Genomic DNA, 20,216 nt, shown 5'->3' on the forward strand with positions numbered 1-20,216 from the left:
ACAGTTCCCCCCGCCCCCCCCCCCCCAAAGTATGTATTTATTTCAAAGATTCTATCAGTTGACTGACTTTACCAACATAATTAGCATATGTTGAGTAAATACTCATGATTTCACTTATTTCACTTGAAACAGGAATATACGTTGCTTTATCTTAGGCAGACATTGAAAATACGTAAGGAAATTTGATTAGTTTCCTAAAATAACAAAAATAGGAAAGAGTTTTACAACTTTAGCATTACTCATGACAACTGAGACAGATGTATGTTCAAATACTGTGGGAATACTCTACACTTACCAGTAAAATTTCCAACAGAAATTAGGCAGTAAAGTATTATTATATAAAAAAAAAATCATTAGACAGTAAGAGACCTTCCCAACAATAATCACACTGGAAGAAAAGGTAACAAAAAATATACGGAACTGCTGCTCAAAACAAAATCCTCAGGAATGTTTTAGACTCAAAACTGGGCAAAAATTTGCTCCTTGCATTGGAATGTGGTTTCATGTTGTATGGTGAATGACAAAAGCATTATAAAACTCAGTAGTGTCTTCCCTCTAACACAAAGCCCCCGGAGCTAAGAAAGGACGTGCAGCTCTCACCATGATCCTGCATTCCAAACACATTACCCTCTCCCTTGCTGGAAGGGATTTGTTCAGTAGTCATCTCCATTACCAAATTTACTTATTATTTGAAACATATTCATTTGCTTTCTTTTAAGAAAGTAGTATTTAAGAACTTCTAAATAATGTGCACTGAACTAGTAAGCAGCCATTTTTTTGTTAACCCACATACAGACGTGCACATACGCATCAACACAAAATCCAGCTTCACTAATAGCTGTATCAGAGTCCAGTTTCATAAGGAGAAGTAATGCTTTTATTAGACTAATAGGACTCAATAGTAAGAAAAAAATAATCTTTTCTTGTAATTATAGGGCTTGAATGCCTAAAAGCTCTTCATCCTTTTCCCTCCCTCTCAGTTGTATACAGTTACTCTAATAAAAGCTATTACACCCCCTACAAACTACTCCCCAATCTCAGACCACTGTTATCTATTAAAATTTGCATTCAACATTCACAAACACTTAAAATACGTTCTAATCACCTCCCTTTTTTCTTAACAGGACCAGAAACAAGTCTTTGTAGGTAAATTCAAACACTAGATATTCCCATCATAAAATTACACATTAAAAAACCCTAAATCCTGCTGTCATAAATTGAGAAAGAATCTTCTCCAATAGTTTATCTCCAGCATAAAATCAGCAAGACTCAATTTTATGATGTAGACTCTTAAAAAGCAATCTGGATGAAAGAAGGTTGTAATCTCTCAATATCAAGTAGAAATATTCTCATTGTTTTTATGGTAGATTAAATCCAATGGCAACTGGTATCTTGAGGTCTGCTGACAGTGGATGTCACAATTCTTTGCTTAAATCTATTTACCTCCTGAATTAACTTGACATCTGTTGATAGATATATTCCTGTACACTAAAGTCACCCAGAACAGTTCTTTTGTCAGGTCTTGAATTTCAGCAGCAAATGCCTTTTTTTTTTTTAATCTATTCACATTGGAACACATTTCATTAAAATATTTCACAACAATTTGTCCCTCAATGCTTCACATAAATATCTTGAGATATGTGAGATATGGTATGATATATTAAATATAAATTATATATTTAGTATGAGAGCAGAAGATGAGGAAAGCACCACACTCAATTAAAATTTGGTTAAAAGAATACTGAAGCCATGCACTATGCATTGCCATTTTCAAGGGAGGTTCCTCTTCTGGTAGCAAACTTGCACAGGTTGGTCTTCTACTAAAAAATTTTGCCATACAGTTCTGAGATCTTTCCCTGTATCCTAAACACAGCAATCCTTCTCTTAGTAGTTTTACTAGAAATGAAGACTAACAGAGCAGAAATAAGAGCTTTTATTCTTCCACTGAGGGAACAATTTTAATTTAATAGCTGATGTGATTTGATCTATAAAGATTTCAAGAAGTATCTGTCAAACAACAAAAACCAGTTGAATATGTGTACCAACTTCTAGTTCCTGTCAGAAGAGTCCATAAGCTCCTAACTAAAAATGCCAGTGACCTGAGACCCTTTTGTAATCTGGTGCTTTTTTTGGTTTTCTTTACAGAGGTATTTTGTTGTCCAACAAAATATAGTTTAAGATGTAATGATTTTATCAGTACTGTGCAGAAACAGATACACCAACAGTTTAAAACCTTGCACATTTTAGTCATAGGTGTAAAGCGCTTATTTCTACTTCATGAAGTGTTCATACTTCTACTTCATAAACATGGTTTAGACTTTTGCTAAGCAGATTTATAGAAGAGCTTGAACCTCTGCTGCAGGACTACTGTTGCAGTACTTAACGCTATATAAGTGAAAGGTTCTGCACGTGGGTTAGGGCAATCCCAAGTACAAATACAGGTTGGGTGGAGAATGGATTCAGGGGAACTCTGAGGAGAAGGACTTGGGGGTGCTGGTTGATGAGAAAGAAAGGGGAGATTTAGATGAGATACTAGAAAGAACAGGGGAACTCTGAGGAGAAGGACTTGGGGGTGCTGGTTGATGAGAAAGAAAGGGGAGATTTAGATGAGATACTAGAAAGAAATTCTTTACTGTGAGGGTGGCGAGGCACTGGAACAGGTTGCCCAGAGAAGCTGTGGATGCCCCATCCCTGGGAGTGTTCAAGGCCAGGCTGGATGGGGCTTTGAGCAACCTGGTCTAGTGGGAGGTGTCCCTGCCCATGGCAGGGGGGTTGGAACTCAATGATCTCTAACGTCCCTTCCAACCCAAACCATTCTATGATTCTAAGTCCTATAACTCTGCCAGAAAGAGCCAAGCATGGGCACAGGCTTAATTACACACAGATTCACAGAGTATTTTGATAATTGCATTAAGCATGAATAATAAATAAAGAAAAAGGGTGAGTGTAGAAATATTCAACCGTCACGCAAGTAAAAGAGCTACAAGTATGAGACCTCAGTGCAAAATTCAGAGATGATAAAATAATTAAAATTGGACCAAGATGACAGACAATGCCTATAATCTAACTACTTTAGGTAGTAAATTCTATAAACCTCCATGAACTATGCAAACAAGATAATAGAGTAACAAGTGAAAGAAGTAAATTCCTCCAGGGTGGTGTAATATTCTCTTTTTTATTCCCATTCTCCTGGATGCCCTTCATATCCATCCTGCTCCCAACCACCAGCTCAATCAGGTTAATAAAGTGGCAGTCAACAACTGAGTAGACATAAGGGAATTCCAATTGTCCAGTTCCAGCAACAGGTAAGAAGCTGTGGATTGGAGGGATTTGGGGGACTAGGCCTGAGAAATTCTCTTGCCATTGATATACCAGATATAAAAGACAACTAGGCCAAGCAACACTTCCAGACTTTCTGATCTACTACGTGAAGCTCTGTAGCAACACATGTAAAGAATTACATAAGATCTCTCTCCAGGAGAAAATCTGATTAGATATTTTGAAACTAAGACAATATTTTAGAAGACAGGTAAATACTTTTCTAGAAGGTACTTTTTCCCTAATCCTACATACTGAAAATTCATACCCCTTCTTTTAGCCAACATTAATGTAGTTTAATTTAGTTGAAGTAAAAATGTATTGACTCACTTTTGTTTCTTGTTTTTTTGTTATGAAAAATGAAATTGAAGGAAAAAAGGCAATTAAACTGCCTTTCCAAGTAAGGGGAAAAATCCTAAGTAAGTAGAACTAGATTTGATGACATAAAAGTCATTTTGTACCACTCCAAGGGAAAGCAAGCTACTATGTGACCTTACGTGACTCAAGACAAAAGTTAACTTATCAGCTGAGGTACAATTAAGAACTGAAGTCTAAATCATGGTTTGATGTACTAGAGGACCCAATGGTAGAACTTGTTCCCAATGGACAGCAAAAGAGCATCTACCAGCACATTCATCTACCAGCATAACTTCAAGGGCTCAGCAATCTCCAGGCACAGCTAGAGTAAAAGAGACTTTGGCTTTACAGAACAGCCAAGGCTACTTCATTTGGAGGTATTGTCCCTGAGAGAGGCTTTCTTCTCTAGCTACCCGCCACAGAACAAAGGAGAACAGACTTTGAAAAGCTTAACAAGGCAGTCTAGCAACATTGCAAACTGTTACCTTATTAACCAAACTCTGTGAACCCTTAGAACTTAGCTGCATTTCCCTCCAGAGTCTTCTCAATCACAGCTTCTCTTCTATTTAGCATCACTTCAAAAGAGACTCATACCAGCAAACTACCACGTGCTCCAGTTTATTTGTTCTGGAACCTGTCGGGTACGTTCTTTGCCTCATTTACTTTCTATTCCCCTCTCCTTGTCTTTTATACTATCATTGTCTGCTTAGTCTTGCTGTCCTTCCAGCAAGCAGATGAGCCCCAGAGCTTTCAGCTTTCTTGCTGTGACAATATCCCACAACACAAGCTTATATACATGCATGCGCAACACATTTGTGACCGGATAACGTACATACACAACTCTGACCTATTTTTTATAATCTCACTCAAATCTTACCCTTTTTCCTTTCCCACTATTGTCACCTAGTTGTATTTGGTTACCAAAGCTTGACATTTAAATGTTATTTTCTTATTCTTGGGGCTTTGAGTTGCAGGTTTTTCAAAGCAGCAGCTGTCACTAGGTTTCACAGAAGCATTTGGGGTACCTATTATTTCTAAAAATAGCAAAAGGAAGCAGAGGCAGTGGTCTCCAATGAGTAACACCCCATTCAAATGACCCTATCCTCCTTGGTTTTCATTTCTTTGGCTCCCATGGAATTTTTTTTTCCAGCTTAATTACTACCCTTTTAGATGGCCATTATTAACTCCGGAGATACATTTAGAACATTTAGAACATGATATCACGAAAATCAACTGTCCACCATAATTAGCAATACATGAAAAAAGTACACGCTGACAGGTAATCTATGTCTAATACGCACCAGCATCCAAAACAAGAAAGTGGTACCAACTGATCACCTTTACTGAATATTATTGCACAAGAAAGGAGAACAGAAAAACAATCCAAGATGACCAACAAGAGAAGCAATTCAGTTGCAAAAAACACTGGACTAGAGAAAAGGATACACATACACCTTATACTCTTATCTTCTGCATTATATTCGACTTCCCAACACACAAAAAAAGCAAACAGTAACTTGTTCATGGTTTAAAACAGTAAAAGCTATTTTCTTCTTCAGTAAAATATCCATTTTAAGATCCCTCCCCCCCCCGTGAAAAAGAATTATTTGAAAATACTTAACATGCTGTTACATAATAAAAGAATACTTAAAATAGAACATACCTTACAGTAATTGATTTTGTGCCACTTTAGCTACTGGTAAAATACAGGCATAATATTCTTAGATAAATTCCTATACTCCTAAAAAATCCAGAATTTAAAACCTCTTTTTCTCAGTGACACAAACAAAACTGTAATTCATACTTCATAGAAGTCACGCAGGAGCAAGAAAGCCTACTCTAAATAGCATAAAAAGCCAGGAAAACTTCTGTATATTTTCCAGATATCAGGTGTTCAGATTTATGCCTACGTGTCTGTCTGCAATTACTAATAATTTATCATCAATCACCAGATACTGAATATTTGCAAAGATAAATTTGACACCTATTAAGAAAATAAAAGTTTCAAAGCCTCAACAATTTGCTTACTATCATATTCATGACTGCTGAACTATAGCCACCAATATAAGTTTTGAGACATTAAAGGGCAGTATCAAAAAACTAGCTGCTAAATCACACCAAGTACCAGTTTTATTTATTTAGCTTTAATTTTACTTCCAGTTTTTGGATTTGATCCTTTTACTTCCTGTATGCTTTTACTACAAAAGAACTCAACTCCTCAGCACTGTCTTCTGTCAGATACTGATATTTCTATTCTTCTGTATTGTATGACTTTGAGCTCCAAAAAACCCTCCAAGAACAAAATTATCAATGCTTCAACATTGTGCTTAGCAATTTCCACACACTCCACAGCAGGACAGTATTGCTGCATTACAGACAAGCAAGCAGATCTTCAGTTACAATTTTTTAAATGCAAGAATTCTATTAGATAATTCAAGTAGGAATAACTGGTATTTCAAATATTCTAGGGGGAATTAGGAAAAAAGCATACTTTGTCTTTGGAAGAAAAAAAAAAACCAAACCAAAATTAGGTTACAGAGTTGCCTATGCACATAACACAAAAAATCATGAGGACAAAGTATTACTTTTTCTGCAAGATGCCTCCTCCCACACATTAAATGGAAAACGTATGCAGCTTTTTAAAAACATACAACTGTGTTAAGAAGAAAAATAATCACAATCTGGGCAGACTCTGCAGCTGCCCCTTTGACTTATCAATTTCAGTAAGCATAATTTCAATCAAGTCTAGATAAAATATACTAATCCTAAATAGACCAAGTTTGTCACCTACCACTTCCTATAAGCTGCTTACTATCCTGAAAAAGAGAGAGAGAGAAGAAATGCTAAATTAAATGCCAAACAGTAGCAGACAGCGCTTGTTTGGCTGATTAACTTGTAGACAAGCATTACAAATAAATCTGAGCATGGTCTGCAGCAAATTAAATTCCAGTGCTTTTAAGAACAAAGAATTCCTTCGGCAAGAGGATTAGCAACTTTACACCCAGGAATGCCAGTTTAATTTAATTGTTCCACAATCCGATATTTAATATGCAAATATCATTTTGATATATAACAGAGAATTTGAAAAAGTGAGGAAACAATTTCAATATACTGCAAGACTGTCTCTCTTCTGAACTGTAATTAGACAAAATAAAGCTGGTCAAGTTTTTTTTTTATTATTGGGATTGAATTCTATTAACATGAATCAGAACAAGTCTAATTAAAGGTTAAAAACTTTAAATGTTTCTAATTAAGAGTCTAAATAGCTGCACGATTACAGTGCTATAGTTAAAATCCCACCTCGATGACCTTCCTGGCCTCTTTGTATTTTCCTGTTTGCAAGAAGGCAAAGAAGAGATCATAAAGAGCCATCATGTCACCATATTCTCTGCTTATAAAATCTGAAACTAAAAAGAGAATAAAATTCATTAATTTACTAAATACATTAAAGCATTTCAATATATATGTCAGATATTCTGAATATTAATATTTTCCAAGCATCAGAAAACTCCAAGAATAAGCTATAAGGAAATGAATTTTGAAACACATGGAACTATTACAACATACAACACAATTTGTTCTAGCTTTGCAGTTGAGCATATTTAAAATGTTTTTCTGTTTATCTGCACTGTATTTTGAATTACATTTAACACAATAGACAGACTAGATACTGGCATTCTATGCTTGTGGGGTGACAATATAGGATTTCTTAACTATTCCTTCTTAACTATTTGAAAAACAGATGTGTTGTTTTACTATTGTGTTGTGTTACTATTAAGCTGTTTCTTAATAGTAATACACGTTGCTAGAACAAGTACTAGCAGTAATTTTTGAGAGCTTGATGTTGTATTAGCCAAACATTAGAATTCTTTTACATTTAAAATTAATATCAATTTTCAATTAAGAATGTAGGCATCATTTAAGTGCTTTAAAGCTACACATATAAACACAATTTTTTTTCTTGCAGTTGAAAGAAATGATATACAAGTAATGGAAGAAAAAGCTCCATAAAACACTCCGTAAAACCAGAAAGCATTTTGCTACATGCAACTAACCCTTTTGCAGAAGATCAGCATCTCCTTTTTCTATCAGTCTGCAGTAGATGTTATGAAGCTGAAGAATTTTACCATACTTCTTATAACAGGTGATTAAAGCTTCCAGAGCTGCAGGCATGTCATCCCTTGTTGAATGAAACAAAACAAGAATAAAAACAATCAAACCTTCCAAACAGGAGCAGTGAATGCTGAACCCACTTTACTCTTTAAAATTTCAAGGAAAATTCATCGAGTGGCCTATAATTCAAGAGTGTAATTCCCCCCCCGCCCCAGTATGCTATAGTCATTTTTAAATAACAGGTAAAGTTTTCCGACAAACAAACACCATGTATGCTTGACAACCACAGAAATCAAAAGAGAACTACAGATTTATACTTAAGCCTCTTGGCCATATAATTTTGATTGCATGACCACTGTTCACTACAAATTAACTAAAAGTGTGAATACTCTTTATCATTGGACACGCTTATTTTTTCAAGTAAAATTTTTAAGTTCTACTATATTCTATTGTGACAAAACCTCAGTTTCACAGAAATTTCAGTTTGCATTTGAGTTCTGTATTTTTCTTATAAGTAATGTTGTGTACATATTACCTACAAATGTCTCCATTAAGACATTCTCTATTTTTAAGGTCTTTGAAATTTTTCTACAGCATTTTTACTTCAGTATAGATCTCCAGAGTTCACTGTTACCTACAGCTCTTTAGATTGCTTTATATTTGTTTTACACCTGAACAAACTAGATGTAAATCATCTGTTGACTTCCATTTTGTCACAATTGCGGGGTTACTGTTTTTTTTCTTCTATATAAAGGTCAGAATCCAATGTGTACTTTATGCACAAAACCAAAAAAAAAAAAAAAGGTGTTTACTGAAATTAATTTAACAATATATTAAGGTACCATAATGTTTTTTATGCTGGCCTATCCATGTCACAGCCAGCCATGGCACTGGTATATACCCATGGTACTAGGAAATTAGTAAGATGCTGACTGCCTTAAATGCACGTATTCAGGAGCCTTTGAGCACCCAGTACCAGTAACAAGCACAATTTCTTCATTGTTGTTATCTCAGTCCTTTGCTGACTTTTTTCCCCGTGTATACAGCATTAACGCCTTCAGAAGTATATACAGTTAAAATGCAAAACTGAAAAGCCATAAAAACAATCAGATATGGAACTTCGAATAACAAATATAAATTAATATACTGCTGTGTGCAACTAACAGAGCTAAATCATCTGCCGCAGACCCTTTTTCGAAAGATTAGAACCCAATCTAAGAAGTACCAAGCCAAAACCAACAGAGGACAACCCCTGAAACACTGGTAAAACAATATGTGCAGTTAGTCTTTGGAGGGGAAGGTTTAAACTTTGTTTAAACTGAAACAAATCAAGACAACACACACAAAGTGTTTTAAGTAGCCAAACCTTCAACAAGACTGCATTTTTGATTTCAAAGCACTTATCAAATAAACGGTAGTGGAAGTAGGCAAGGGGAAAAAACAAACCAAAACCACCCAAACCAACCCCCCCACTCCGCAGCAGCTGAAGGCCATAACAAAACCGACGTGCAATAATGATTTTTGCATTCCTGAATATTGATCAACTGAACCTTAACAAATTAAGGTATTACTGTTAAAGCAAGCCAAATTCAGATGTCCTCTCCTCACATTGAATTTCTTGTGCAGCACAAATTTTGCTTTTTCAAAGAATTATCTTGACTATTATATACTATTTAATCTAGGCTAATATTTTAAAAATTTTAGGAGCAAATCATAGAAGAAGAATTCATTTTGTTCAGTAATACTGGCATTCTGAAAATGAACCTAAGATGACGGATTTCTACCTTATCCCCCTTACTGAGCCCTGTTTACAGTGCATCTTCTGGCACCCCATGGAGTCATTTGAATTTTTGTCATTTGGGGTGAAGACTAAATTACAGGTTAATTTCAAAACTGCAAGTAGATGTTGCAGGCTAGATTACTGTCATAAAAGAGAAATACTATGGTAGTTACCATAGACAGATATAAAGCTTTATATAATCAGTATTTTTCTCCTGCTTTAGATGCAAGTTCAGTTAACATCTAAAAAACAGTTTTACAGAAAACTACTCAATTTCTAAGGAGGCACAACAACATTTATACATTCAAATTAAAGTTTTCAGTGATAAATCTAGCTTTTCAGACTGATGCTCAAACAGCCATAGTATTGTCGCGGCTGTATTCCTAAAGGATTAAAGTGACTGTTTTTAGGTCAAAGCTATCAATAAATGAATGAATAATTGGAATGTCATTCAAACAGGAATGTTAAGAGTTTTCTAGACTATAAATGTATACTTCTGAAGGCATTAATACGGTATATGCAGAGGATAAAAAGGCAGCAAAGAACCGAGACAACAAAAATGGAAATATTGTACTTGTTCCTGGTACTTACTGCTCAAAGGCATCAAAATAAGTCTGCATTTAAGGAGGTCAGTTTCTTACACGCTAATTCACTAGACATTTGTTTTGAATCTATCGAAATCTGATGTATTTGTTCTGTTGCACTCAAGTAACCAACCAGTCACCCACAGTTTACTAGATAACAGCATTTATATAACAGATACATGATAAAACTGGCAACAATCAGCTATAAAACAATAAAAGTTCAGCCTCTACAAAGAAATTGTTTGTACTACTACTGCAAAGAAAAAGACATCAAGCTTATGCTTATACTTGAGTTAATATGATTTATTCAACAACCTGCAGTACCTCTTGTCAGAAGCTGCAATTAATTCCAAGTAAGTAGCAGCAACTACTTTAGTAAGCAGTTTATACAATCCTGTTAGAAAAGCCCAAAGAAAATTAGGAACCTACTGTAGGCTTCAAATTTCAAGTATAGGTAGCATTTTAATGTGTTTCTTGTTATGACCCACTAATTTAAAAAAGAACTGCTCAAAAAGATTTTCCACAGTTTAAGAAAATGCTATTTAGACACAAGGATTTTAAGCTAACAAACATCCATACACTTGAAAATAATTTGGCAGCCTTTCTGTATGAACTTATGCATGTTGGACACCCTTTTATCTTCGCAAAGGATACCTACTACACTACTAGATTAAAAGCCCGGTCCAAATTTTCTATTTAATTAACATGGATCAAGTAAAAAAAGAAATAAAGCCCCTATACTCATTGTCATGTTGGAAAAACATGATTTCTGGTGTCAGTCTGGAAAAAACAGTATTTAAAATGTGAACACTGATGACCACGCTTCATTTTGAGTTGGCCAGATACTACAGCTGTAAGTCACTCACAAATGTTATCTGTTCGGGGCTTATACCTGTTCCACTTAGAGATTAGGTGTATTTTTCCCTCTCATTGAAACTTGTTATTTTAAAAGACGAAGAGACACTATTATTTTTCCAATGACAGAAGGAGCCTCAGTCATCACTGTATTGTGTTTGGCCCTTATGTAATCCCAGAAGAGTCCTACTTTGGCATTATTTTTCAGCTAAATCGATGCTAGGGTTAAGATACCATTAAGTTTTTGCATTCATTTGGTTTCTGTTTAGGATGCCTATGAAATCCAAGATACTATGGGCTCTATCTTCCAAAATATTTGCATGGGCAATTTTAGTCACACAAAGCTATTTGAAGAGACAAAATTACTCAGATGCCCGAGTGTTTGCAGAACACGCTCCGTAGCAGGACCGGCGATAACGTGCATGGATACAGCATCCCCCTTCAATTTCAACAAGCCACTCCCCTCTTGCTTCAAGAATGTTGCACTAAATCTAACCCTTTTACTTGTAATAAACAACTTTCCCAACCAGAGAGTCTGCCTGATAAAAATAAGACTCCAAATATTGATTTTAATTGGAATGAAGTGCTGCAACATTATGCATAAAGCTTTAGTGAAGTGGCAATTTACCTAAGGGGTTTACTGATTGAAAAGCTCTCAAACCTGAAATCACTAGAGAGGTAGAAAGAAAAAAGGGACTCTCTGGGGTGGGGGTGGAGGGTAGACTAGTAAAACAAATCCCTCTCTACAAATCTGAAGCAGATGTTAGTGTAGAGCGAAGTCAATTCAGCAAGGTACAATCAGCTTTACAAAAATTATTCTGTTAAAAGAGAACGGGCTCTTGAAAGAGCTAAATGTTTTTCTGTTCATTTGCTATACTAAGGAATCTTCAAGGAGACTGGTGTTGCAATTACAACTAATCCTCCCCAAAAAATTAACTGTGTTGAAGGCTTTGTAATTTCCCTAGGTACAATTTAGCTGTCACTTACTTTAAAATTTACTCAAACATGCGTTCCGAACAGCACTAACTTCACATGTCAAGTGCTTTCCAGCCAATTGAGTCTAAACTGGAAGTCGGTGTTAAACAACTGAATGATTAGACAAGATAGCTCATTTCCCTGCTCTTTTGTTCAGAATAAAATGCCACATTTACATTATCAGACTCAACAGGATTTTCTGACAGAGGGAGAAAAAACCCTAGTGAACACTGTCCGTACCAAGCACATGAAGCCTGTCATTTACCAATCATCCTTCAAAAAGCAATAGCCATGAATGTAACTTAATTACGACCCAATGATCCTTGACGAAAAATCATCTTATCACTGTCCTGTCCCCATAGGGCAAATGAGACACTTTTGTCCTTTGGCACTGATGATGCTAAATTCCTAATTGCAATAATGGAGTAAGAGAGCCAAACATCCCTAATTTCACTGCAACACGTAAAGAGTTTTAATACAAATATTTGAAATAAACCTGCTAAAAACTAGAAAAAACTCTACCCACTAGAGGTATTTCCCCCCCCCCCTAAAAATATCACCTAATTTCAAACGGCGCCTACTTTTAAAAGTAAATTTAAAACTCAAGTGAATTTGAAGTGTTACACAATCACCTCAAACTAAATCACAGCTGAATTTAACTCTATGAAAACAACAGCAGAAGATTTGTCAAGGCACTGGATTCACGCTGTATCTACTACATAAGAACCTAAACAAAATGGGTTCATACGAAATTAATCACAAACCAGCACACAATGCTTTACTGGACAGCACTGTATTAAAATACACTGACCATTTTTAAAGAAACACAATTCAGCTGTAGCCTTTTGATAGTTTAAAATAGAGATATTAACTGCCTGCGCTCACTGACTTAAAAACTACAAAATATTTTGTTCATACAGTCTGTAACAATGTTTTCATAGTTTACCTGCAAATTTTCTTCCCTCTGCTTAAGATCATTTATGATATAGGGAATTAGTAAATTTCAAATGTGAAGATGTTTTGTCTTGTTTCTCTTCTCAGAGGTGATTTTATTCAAGGAGAACAAAAACAAACATGTTAAAGAAAAGATAGGAACCACAAAGTTTTTAAGATGTGTATTCCTATTTTTGATTGTACAAAAGTGGTTTGGGCAAAAATCAGTAGTTACTGTATCTGTTAATTTATCATCCTATAAATAGGTGTTATCAAAGTAGGGGATAGCACAGGAGCAGGTTAGCTTCATAAAGCTCCTCCGTTTTATAAACCGGATCATGTTCAAATGTTTCCCCTGACAGTTGGCAGAGGGGGTAAAAGCCAGAACTACAATCCTTAAAATCTTAACTACCACTACTGTGAGAGTGGCAGAGCACTGGAACAGGCTGCCCAGGGAGGTGGTGGAGTCTCCTTCTTTGGAAACATTCAAAACCTGCCTGGACAAGTTCCTGTGCAACCTGCTCCAGGTAGACCCGCTCTGGCTGGGGGGTTGGACTAGATGATCTCTAGAGGTCCCTTCCAACCCCATATGAATCTATGATAAGAAATTTTTTATAGTGTAGGTAACACAACTTTTTCCCATTATTATCAGTTGGAAGAACCAGTTCAAAAGTAAGATATATTTTAAGAAAAAGTACAAGCTCTTCACATCCTTGCAGCTTTTAGAAACTAAGACTTTTGTCACACTGTCCCAGGCAGATTTATCACCTTGGATGACACACCAAGATTCCACATGTGGACTGTATCCATCTTTAATGTGATTTTACCACCTTGAGGAACTCTGAAGAGTCACACACAAAAATCATACAATTCAAAATAGGGGGGTGGTTACTCCTAAATTTACTCAGGATAAAAAAAAAACAACAAGATAGTACAAATTCTCTCTCTAGTTAGTTAAGTATTTCTCAAAATATTCAAAACAAAACGTACATTCTACTAGAATATTAGATTTTCTTTGCTGTTGTCAAGTTACGCTCTTCATCATCAACCATTTTTTTCTTTTCCATGCTCTCCTGTAAATTGTCACTTTTAACATGTGCTAAGGACATAACAAGAATTTCACAATATTCAGGACTTGATTCAGAGAAAAAGGGGTAGATGAAAATATTTTACACCTACAATTGTTGAAATCTTCAAAAGCAAATCACAGATTCCTTTACAAGCAATTAAAAAGTTTGAAATAAATTAAGAACACAAAACACTAGCACAACCACTGCTGTGGAACATTAAAAAACATCCCAGAGCTAATTTCAGAGGCATGCTGACGACCTGCAGCTAAATGACAGCATTTCAGCATGATACTCGAGCTGTAGGATGGCAAATAGTAAGCACTACTGCTGCAAGGAATGACTAACACTTATTTCAGTCAATCACAACTTTCAAAAACTCTTCTCCAAGAAAAGAAAAGGGAAAAAAAAAAAAGAATCAGTGAATTTCAGTTATTCCTCCCAGGCAAATTCTGTAGAAAAACTTCCCTGTTCTGTTCTGTCTGACACTGGAGAGGAAGCAAGTCTCTCTGTCTCTCCACCCATGAGGTGGCAAAAAACCCACAGGAAATGAACTTACTTTGTATTTTGTTAATATATATGAAACGTATTACTCCAATGAGTATCAACGACTTGTAGCCATGCAGTTCCACAGCATGGAATTACTTTCTCCTTTGAACATCTAATCTCATTAAGAGACCTTTTATTAAAAAAAACTTTTTAGGATGCTTTACCAATCATTTATAATCCAAAAGAATGGGGAATCAAACTAAAATAACACTCTTTACTGTCCTCCTTTGCATATATACATGATCACATCTTAATTTACATCATCATATACTACTACTGAAAAGAACACAAGTAGCACCATGTATAGTTTGCATGTCAACGTGCATAAAGCAATTATGTAAAATGCAGCTGCTCTTACTGCACACTGCAAAGCATATCAGATATTTTTCCAACACACTGGTTACATATGATTGCAGTTAAATTACTTTTATAAACATCTGCCCTGTCTTGTGATGTAACCAAGGCAGTGTTGCTGACTGAAAAGATGCACGGTATATTCTTAACTGTTGACCATCACACTAAAATACTATTTTTAGAAGAAAAGGTACATGCACCTACCAAGAGTTACATCTTTTTGACAATACTTTTGAATACAGAAAATATTATACAGACCTTGCATATCCAGAATACTTAAAAACTAAAAAACTCTACATAGTAACAGAAATATTAATATGCATCTTCAAGGCTGACCTGCAGGATACCACGAGAAATTCACTGATTTCATAGGTACTATATTTAAGCCAAGAACATTTTGTATACCTGAACGAAATTGCAAGAAATTGATCAATCACTCCAGCTGCAAGAGATCAAAATCCAGCAACTACATAAATGTCATAAAAAAAAAAAAAGGATTGTGCATACAGTAAAGGAAGTTAAAAGTCAGTAAGAAATTGTTATACAGTTCACACATACCTTGACTCAAATATCCCACACCTCATAATGAAATTTATGCAAAGGAACATGACACACGGAATTACAGATACTTCCTGCCAGAATGATGTATGAACTTCCTTTTCTCTATTAAATGGTACTAAAAGTATATGGGGGGCGGGAGGGAGGATCACAGTAGACAATCCAGACAGCACTTTTGTTGAATTTTAAATTCAGCAACATAGCAGTCTACTGGCAATAACATCAAATTATTTGAATTATGTGAATTAAAAATATTTCCGTGTTCAACAACAGCCCTTCAACTCACCTGAGATGTATTGGATGGCACAGCAAAATAATGCTGCTTTGATGGGAAAACATGTGTATTTAACCACAAGAGCTGAAAATATACCTATCATGCTCTGAATAGATATCTTGTCAAAAAGACTTTAGGACCAAGTAACTGATAAGCATATTCCAATACTCAGCCACTTCGTCTCTAACGTGTCCATAAAACTCAGCTGCTGTTCCCAGAGACCATGACACAATCTATAACTGTTGAAAACAGACTTTCCTAATTTAAGAAAACATATTCGTTTATTACTATTCCTAAATCACTTAATTATTATATATGCATACGCGTGTGCATGCTTATATGCGTGAGCACTCCCCAACATGAAAGTGCAGCTGCGTATAGCATACACAGGTCATACCACACAAATAAATATCATAACTTCTTTCATCTGAAGCCCAAACATCGCTTACTTTTCAAGGTGAACTGTAATCAGAGGGGAATGAAGGACAGCAGTTTCTGCCAACCCCAGGTTCACAATGGTCTCATGTAATCGATGAACTGTTTCAACTTCACCTCTCATGGCAGCGGCATTAAGAATGCGGAAAAAAGACGCAACTGTTCTGTCTGAGATAGGAACATCCTTCTCTTTCATCTCCGTTAGAATGTTAATAGCATCTACAATGAAACAACACAAAAGACCCTTAGGTAATTTCATGTAGGGAAAACAAACTGCTATTAAAACAGCATTTCAAACCCAGCAGGAATGTAAATTCTGGCGTATAATGCCGATTTCAAGTTAATTACTACTTGCATTTCTAAACGAGACTACAATTATAAATCCACAATAGCATGGTTTTATCATTTTGCTGCAACTTTGACTACAAATTATAGATAGGAACTGTGTGCCCACTCTGCACCACGTAACCCTGTATAGCCTGCCCTATAGCTGCAAGATTCTACTAAATGGATGCTTTTATCGTTCAATGCTAACATCTGCTAAATCACTCCATTGTTTCTTCAGCAGATGGCTTGTCACGAGGCCAGATAATAAAGATATGTTTACACTGTATATACAGCCAGACTAATGGTCTGATACCGATAGGGCCTGTTTGCTGTGTCGATACTAATTAGCCAAGGAGAGCCAATGAAAGCTTTCTAACAGACTGCATGTTAAAACATTAGGTTCATTAAGCTTCATTAGTAAGGCAGAAACAAACATTTTGGTATATGGAATAAGTGCATTTTTATAATGTTCTTAATTATTGCATAGACAGAATGTTTTGACCACTTTACATTTGGCTACATTTATGAATTGTTTTATTTTTTGAGGGACATTTATGCTCTTAAAAGCAAGCTAATCTTTTCAAACGGCTTTAATGTAGAGGTGGTCATGATCTGATTTATTATGATTTGGAAAACATCAGCTTTGCTTATTATTTTTCTAACAGTAAGCTTAATAAGAGGCCAAGACAAATTTCAAAGAAAGATCTTAGAAGAAAAAAAAATACATTAGATTTTTTGTTTTGTTGTATAGTGTTTTATATGAAACCATAACATTTTGTGTCTAGGCTTGGACTGTGCTTTTATGGTTTGTCTTCTACAAAATCATAGAACTCAATATTCAGAATCACCTTTTAAAGTTGATGACAGTCTAGAATTCTTTTAAAGATCAACCAAATAATGTAAATTACAGAATTGTATTAGACTAAATTACAGAAATTAAAGAGCTAACAGCTTAATGCAAACATCTAGAAATACAAAATAGGCAGCTTCCAGAACGCTCATTAAAAGCCAAAATTTCCAGGCAGTTTGACAGATTGACTCTAAAATGCAGTAACACACACATAAAGAACACTAACAGAAAAATATATACTTTATAAAAAGTTAAATGATTTTTTGCAGTGCTTGGCTCTTATAAGAAGGTTATGTTTATAGGTTTTATGTTCAGCCTTCAGACCTTCTTAAGCAAAAACAAAGCCATTAGTCTAGGCACATACGCAATTTGTGCCATAAGTCATGATCTTCAAACTCAATCCAAACAGCAATGCTAATAAAAACTAGCTGCAGAAATGCAAAAAGCACTGAGCTGTGCAAATGTAAATGACAAGCTTGCCAATCCATTAAAACTAATGGCCTGCACTGTCCAAGCATCTCTGGTTGAATTCACATGCAAATTTGTATGCAAAATGTTCAAGCACTTTTCAGGACATGATATACCATTAATATCAACTCACATTTTTATTCTTGAGCCAAGATATCTTTATTATATAGCAGAAACACACAAAGAAAGCAAATGGATTACCTTCTACTCTGCCATGCTTTCCTAAGACTTCTACCAGTGCTACGTACTTTCCAGTGTCAAGAGCAACAGGTGAATTCTTAGGGAAGCTAGAAATTAAAACATTAAGAATTTTATCAACAGAAATTCACATTTTACAGATTCAGCATAAAGATTTATTTTTAAGACCACATAACAAAACAACAGCACTGAGAGCTAAAAGTTATATTAAATATTAAAGGAAAAATCTGATAGACTTTAAAAGATGCTCCACTAAAATGTGGTTTAAAAATATTATCCACACATCTTCCCTCCCCCAAAACCCAGTTATATTTTGAAGAGCCAAATAGTTTAATTGATTATTTGGTAGTTATTGTATAAAACGGGATATTTCCCAGAAGCCTGGGAAGAAAACTCAGTCCACATGGCTGGGCCAGGGCTATATTCTTTTCAATAAAGAATATGAAACTATTTGCCTACAGTAACAAGTTAAAAGCTACTAATTTTAAGTTTTTGCTATGTGTTGGTGGGGTTTTTTTCTAGAAGTTTTTTACAATTAATTCCTCCTCTGTTGTTTCTTTTTGTAATAATTCAGGAATCACTTCCCAGCAATATTAAGCCACACCTCAGGTAGATCAGTAAAAACGTGCTACTGCAGTGAAACTCCACTAGAAGACTCAATTTTACTTCATGCAAGCTGACTATGGGGATGGTGTGAGGGGCAGTACAGCCAAAACCAGCACACTACTGCTGGTGCCAGAGTGGCAAATTTCTTGATATTCATAGCTCAATCATTTCACATGATTTCAAACACTAGCAGGGTGTAATGAGCACCTGCCTGCTAACCTACTGTAAAACCAAGGCAAATACTTTGTGAGCACGTATGAGAGAGAGAGAACCTGGAAGCAACATATAACTTCCTCTACGTTGACTGTAGCAGCAGACTGAAAGGAGTCTTTCACAGGGAAAAAAGGGAAGATACCTGAAGATATCTTTATCTAGAGATGAAAATCTAAAGTAGAACTCTAGTTGACAATCCTAAAATAACGTCATTCAGAAACACTGCTATACTAAAGACAATATAGGTTCAGCATATTCTAAACACATTCTAGGTGCCTTCTAACACACAATACAGGTACTTTTTTCCCCTTAATTTAAGTGCCTAAATTGAAGTTTCGCTATCTATGTTTAAAATAAAAACAAAACAGATCCTACATAAATATCTGCCTTCTTTTTTAAAAAAAAGATATTTACTGACCATACAAAGTAGCTGCTTCTGATGTTCAATCATACAAGCAAATTTTTTGTCTCAAAAAACCACACCTCTGACTGTTTTAAATGCACATACATTGGTGGAGAAAACTAATTAAAAATGGATGAGGGGGTTAATACTCAACCTACTTAATTCAACAAGGTCTGTGTATCAGCATAAATCTCTGTGACATGTTTCAGTGCCGGTGTACTTACACTTTTTCTTTCAGGTTCATTGCCTCTTCTACATTATCATGTCGACAGCACAAATTTATTAAGGCTGCATAGCCACCGACAACCATGTCCGGTTCGTATTTGGCTTTCACTTCAAGGGCTTTTTGCATATTCTAAAAAAGGAACAAAGCAAAGATGTGAACTAGAGGAAAAGTCAGTATGACATTAGGATTCTTATATGTTCAGTATGCAGTTACATGACTGCTTTAGTGCTTTTAGTACTATAAAATCACATTTGAAAACACAATGCTGGAATGTTTTAGCAAATTTTAAGTGAAAGTTATTTTGCAGAAATTAGTATTTTTCTAAAACACCTTTTAGATAAACTTGAGACCAGAATCTAAATAAGTTTTCTTGCTTTATGTTTCTATTTCTAGCATGTTTTAATGTAAGACTTTTTTTTAAATCCAGGCAGATACCATAAACATGATTAACCCAAATTCTAAAATAATTCTTATTTATTTGGAATTCGTTACAATTTTCACTTGGTACACTGTCAAATGCATAACAAAACTACTTTCTAAAGAATAAGATACTACTTAAAAAATAAGAAATTACTTAAAAGCTTATTTTTTAATGTTTTTTTACACATTCGTACATTTGACCACTTCGAACTTATAATGGCGTTTGCTTCTAGTTTTATTTCATATGCAAAACCGTAGGGACAGAGAGCTGAGAATCACTCTAAGTAGTATTCTTAGCAACGGAGAATATTGCACTATCATCTGCCCGACTGTTACTGCGCCTACATATACAG

At 35.3% G+C, this 20,216-nt stretch overlaps 1 protein-coding gene across 1 annotated transcript in view; it reads right to left on the reverse strand.

Moving 5' to 3' along the window:
- LRPPRC (leucine rich pentatricopeptide repeat containing) overlaps positions 1-20,216 on the reverse strand; it is an 81,785-nt gene that overhangs the window by 34,341 nt on the left and 27,228 nt on the right. The window contains exons 20-24 of the mRNA XM_014951206.1: positions 19,442-19,572; positions 17,999-18,084; positions 16,167-16,371; positions 7,731-7,855; positions 6,976-7,082 (exon numbers count right to left, since the gene is read on the reverse strand). Coding sequence (XP_014806692.1) covers positions 6,976-7,082; positions 7,731-7,855; positions 16,167-16,371; positions 17,999-18,084; positions 19,442-19,572 — 654 coding nt within the window. The remainder of the gene's footprint in view (positions 1-6,975; positions 7,083-7,730; positions 7,856-16,166; positions 16,372-17,998; positions 18,085-19,441; positions 19,573-20,216) is intronic.

Source organism: Calidris pugnax, unplaced genomic scaffold, assembly GCF_001431845.1.
Source record: "Calidris pugnax isolate Ruff unplaced genomic scaffold, ASM143184v1 scaffold24, whole genome shotgun sequence".
Classification (NCBI taxonomy): domain Eukaryota; kingdom Metazoa; phylum Chordata; class Aves; order Charadriiformes; family Scolopacidae; genus Calidris; species Calidris pugnax.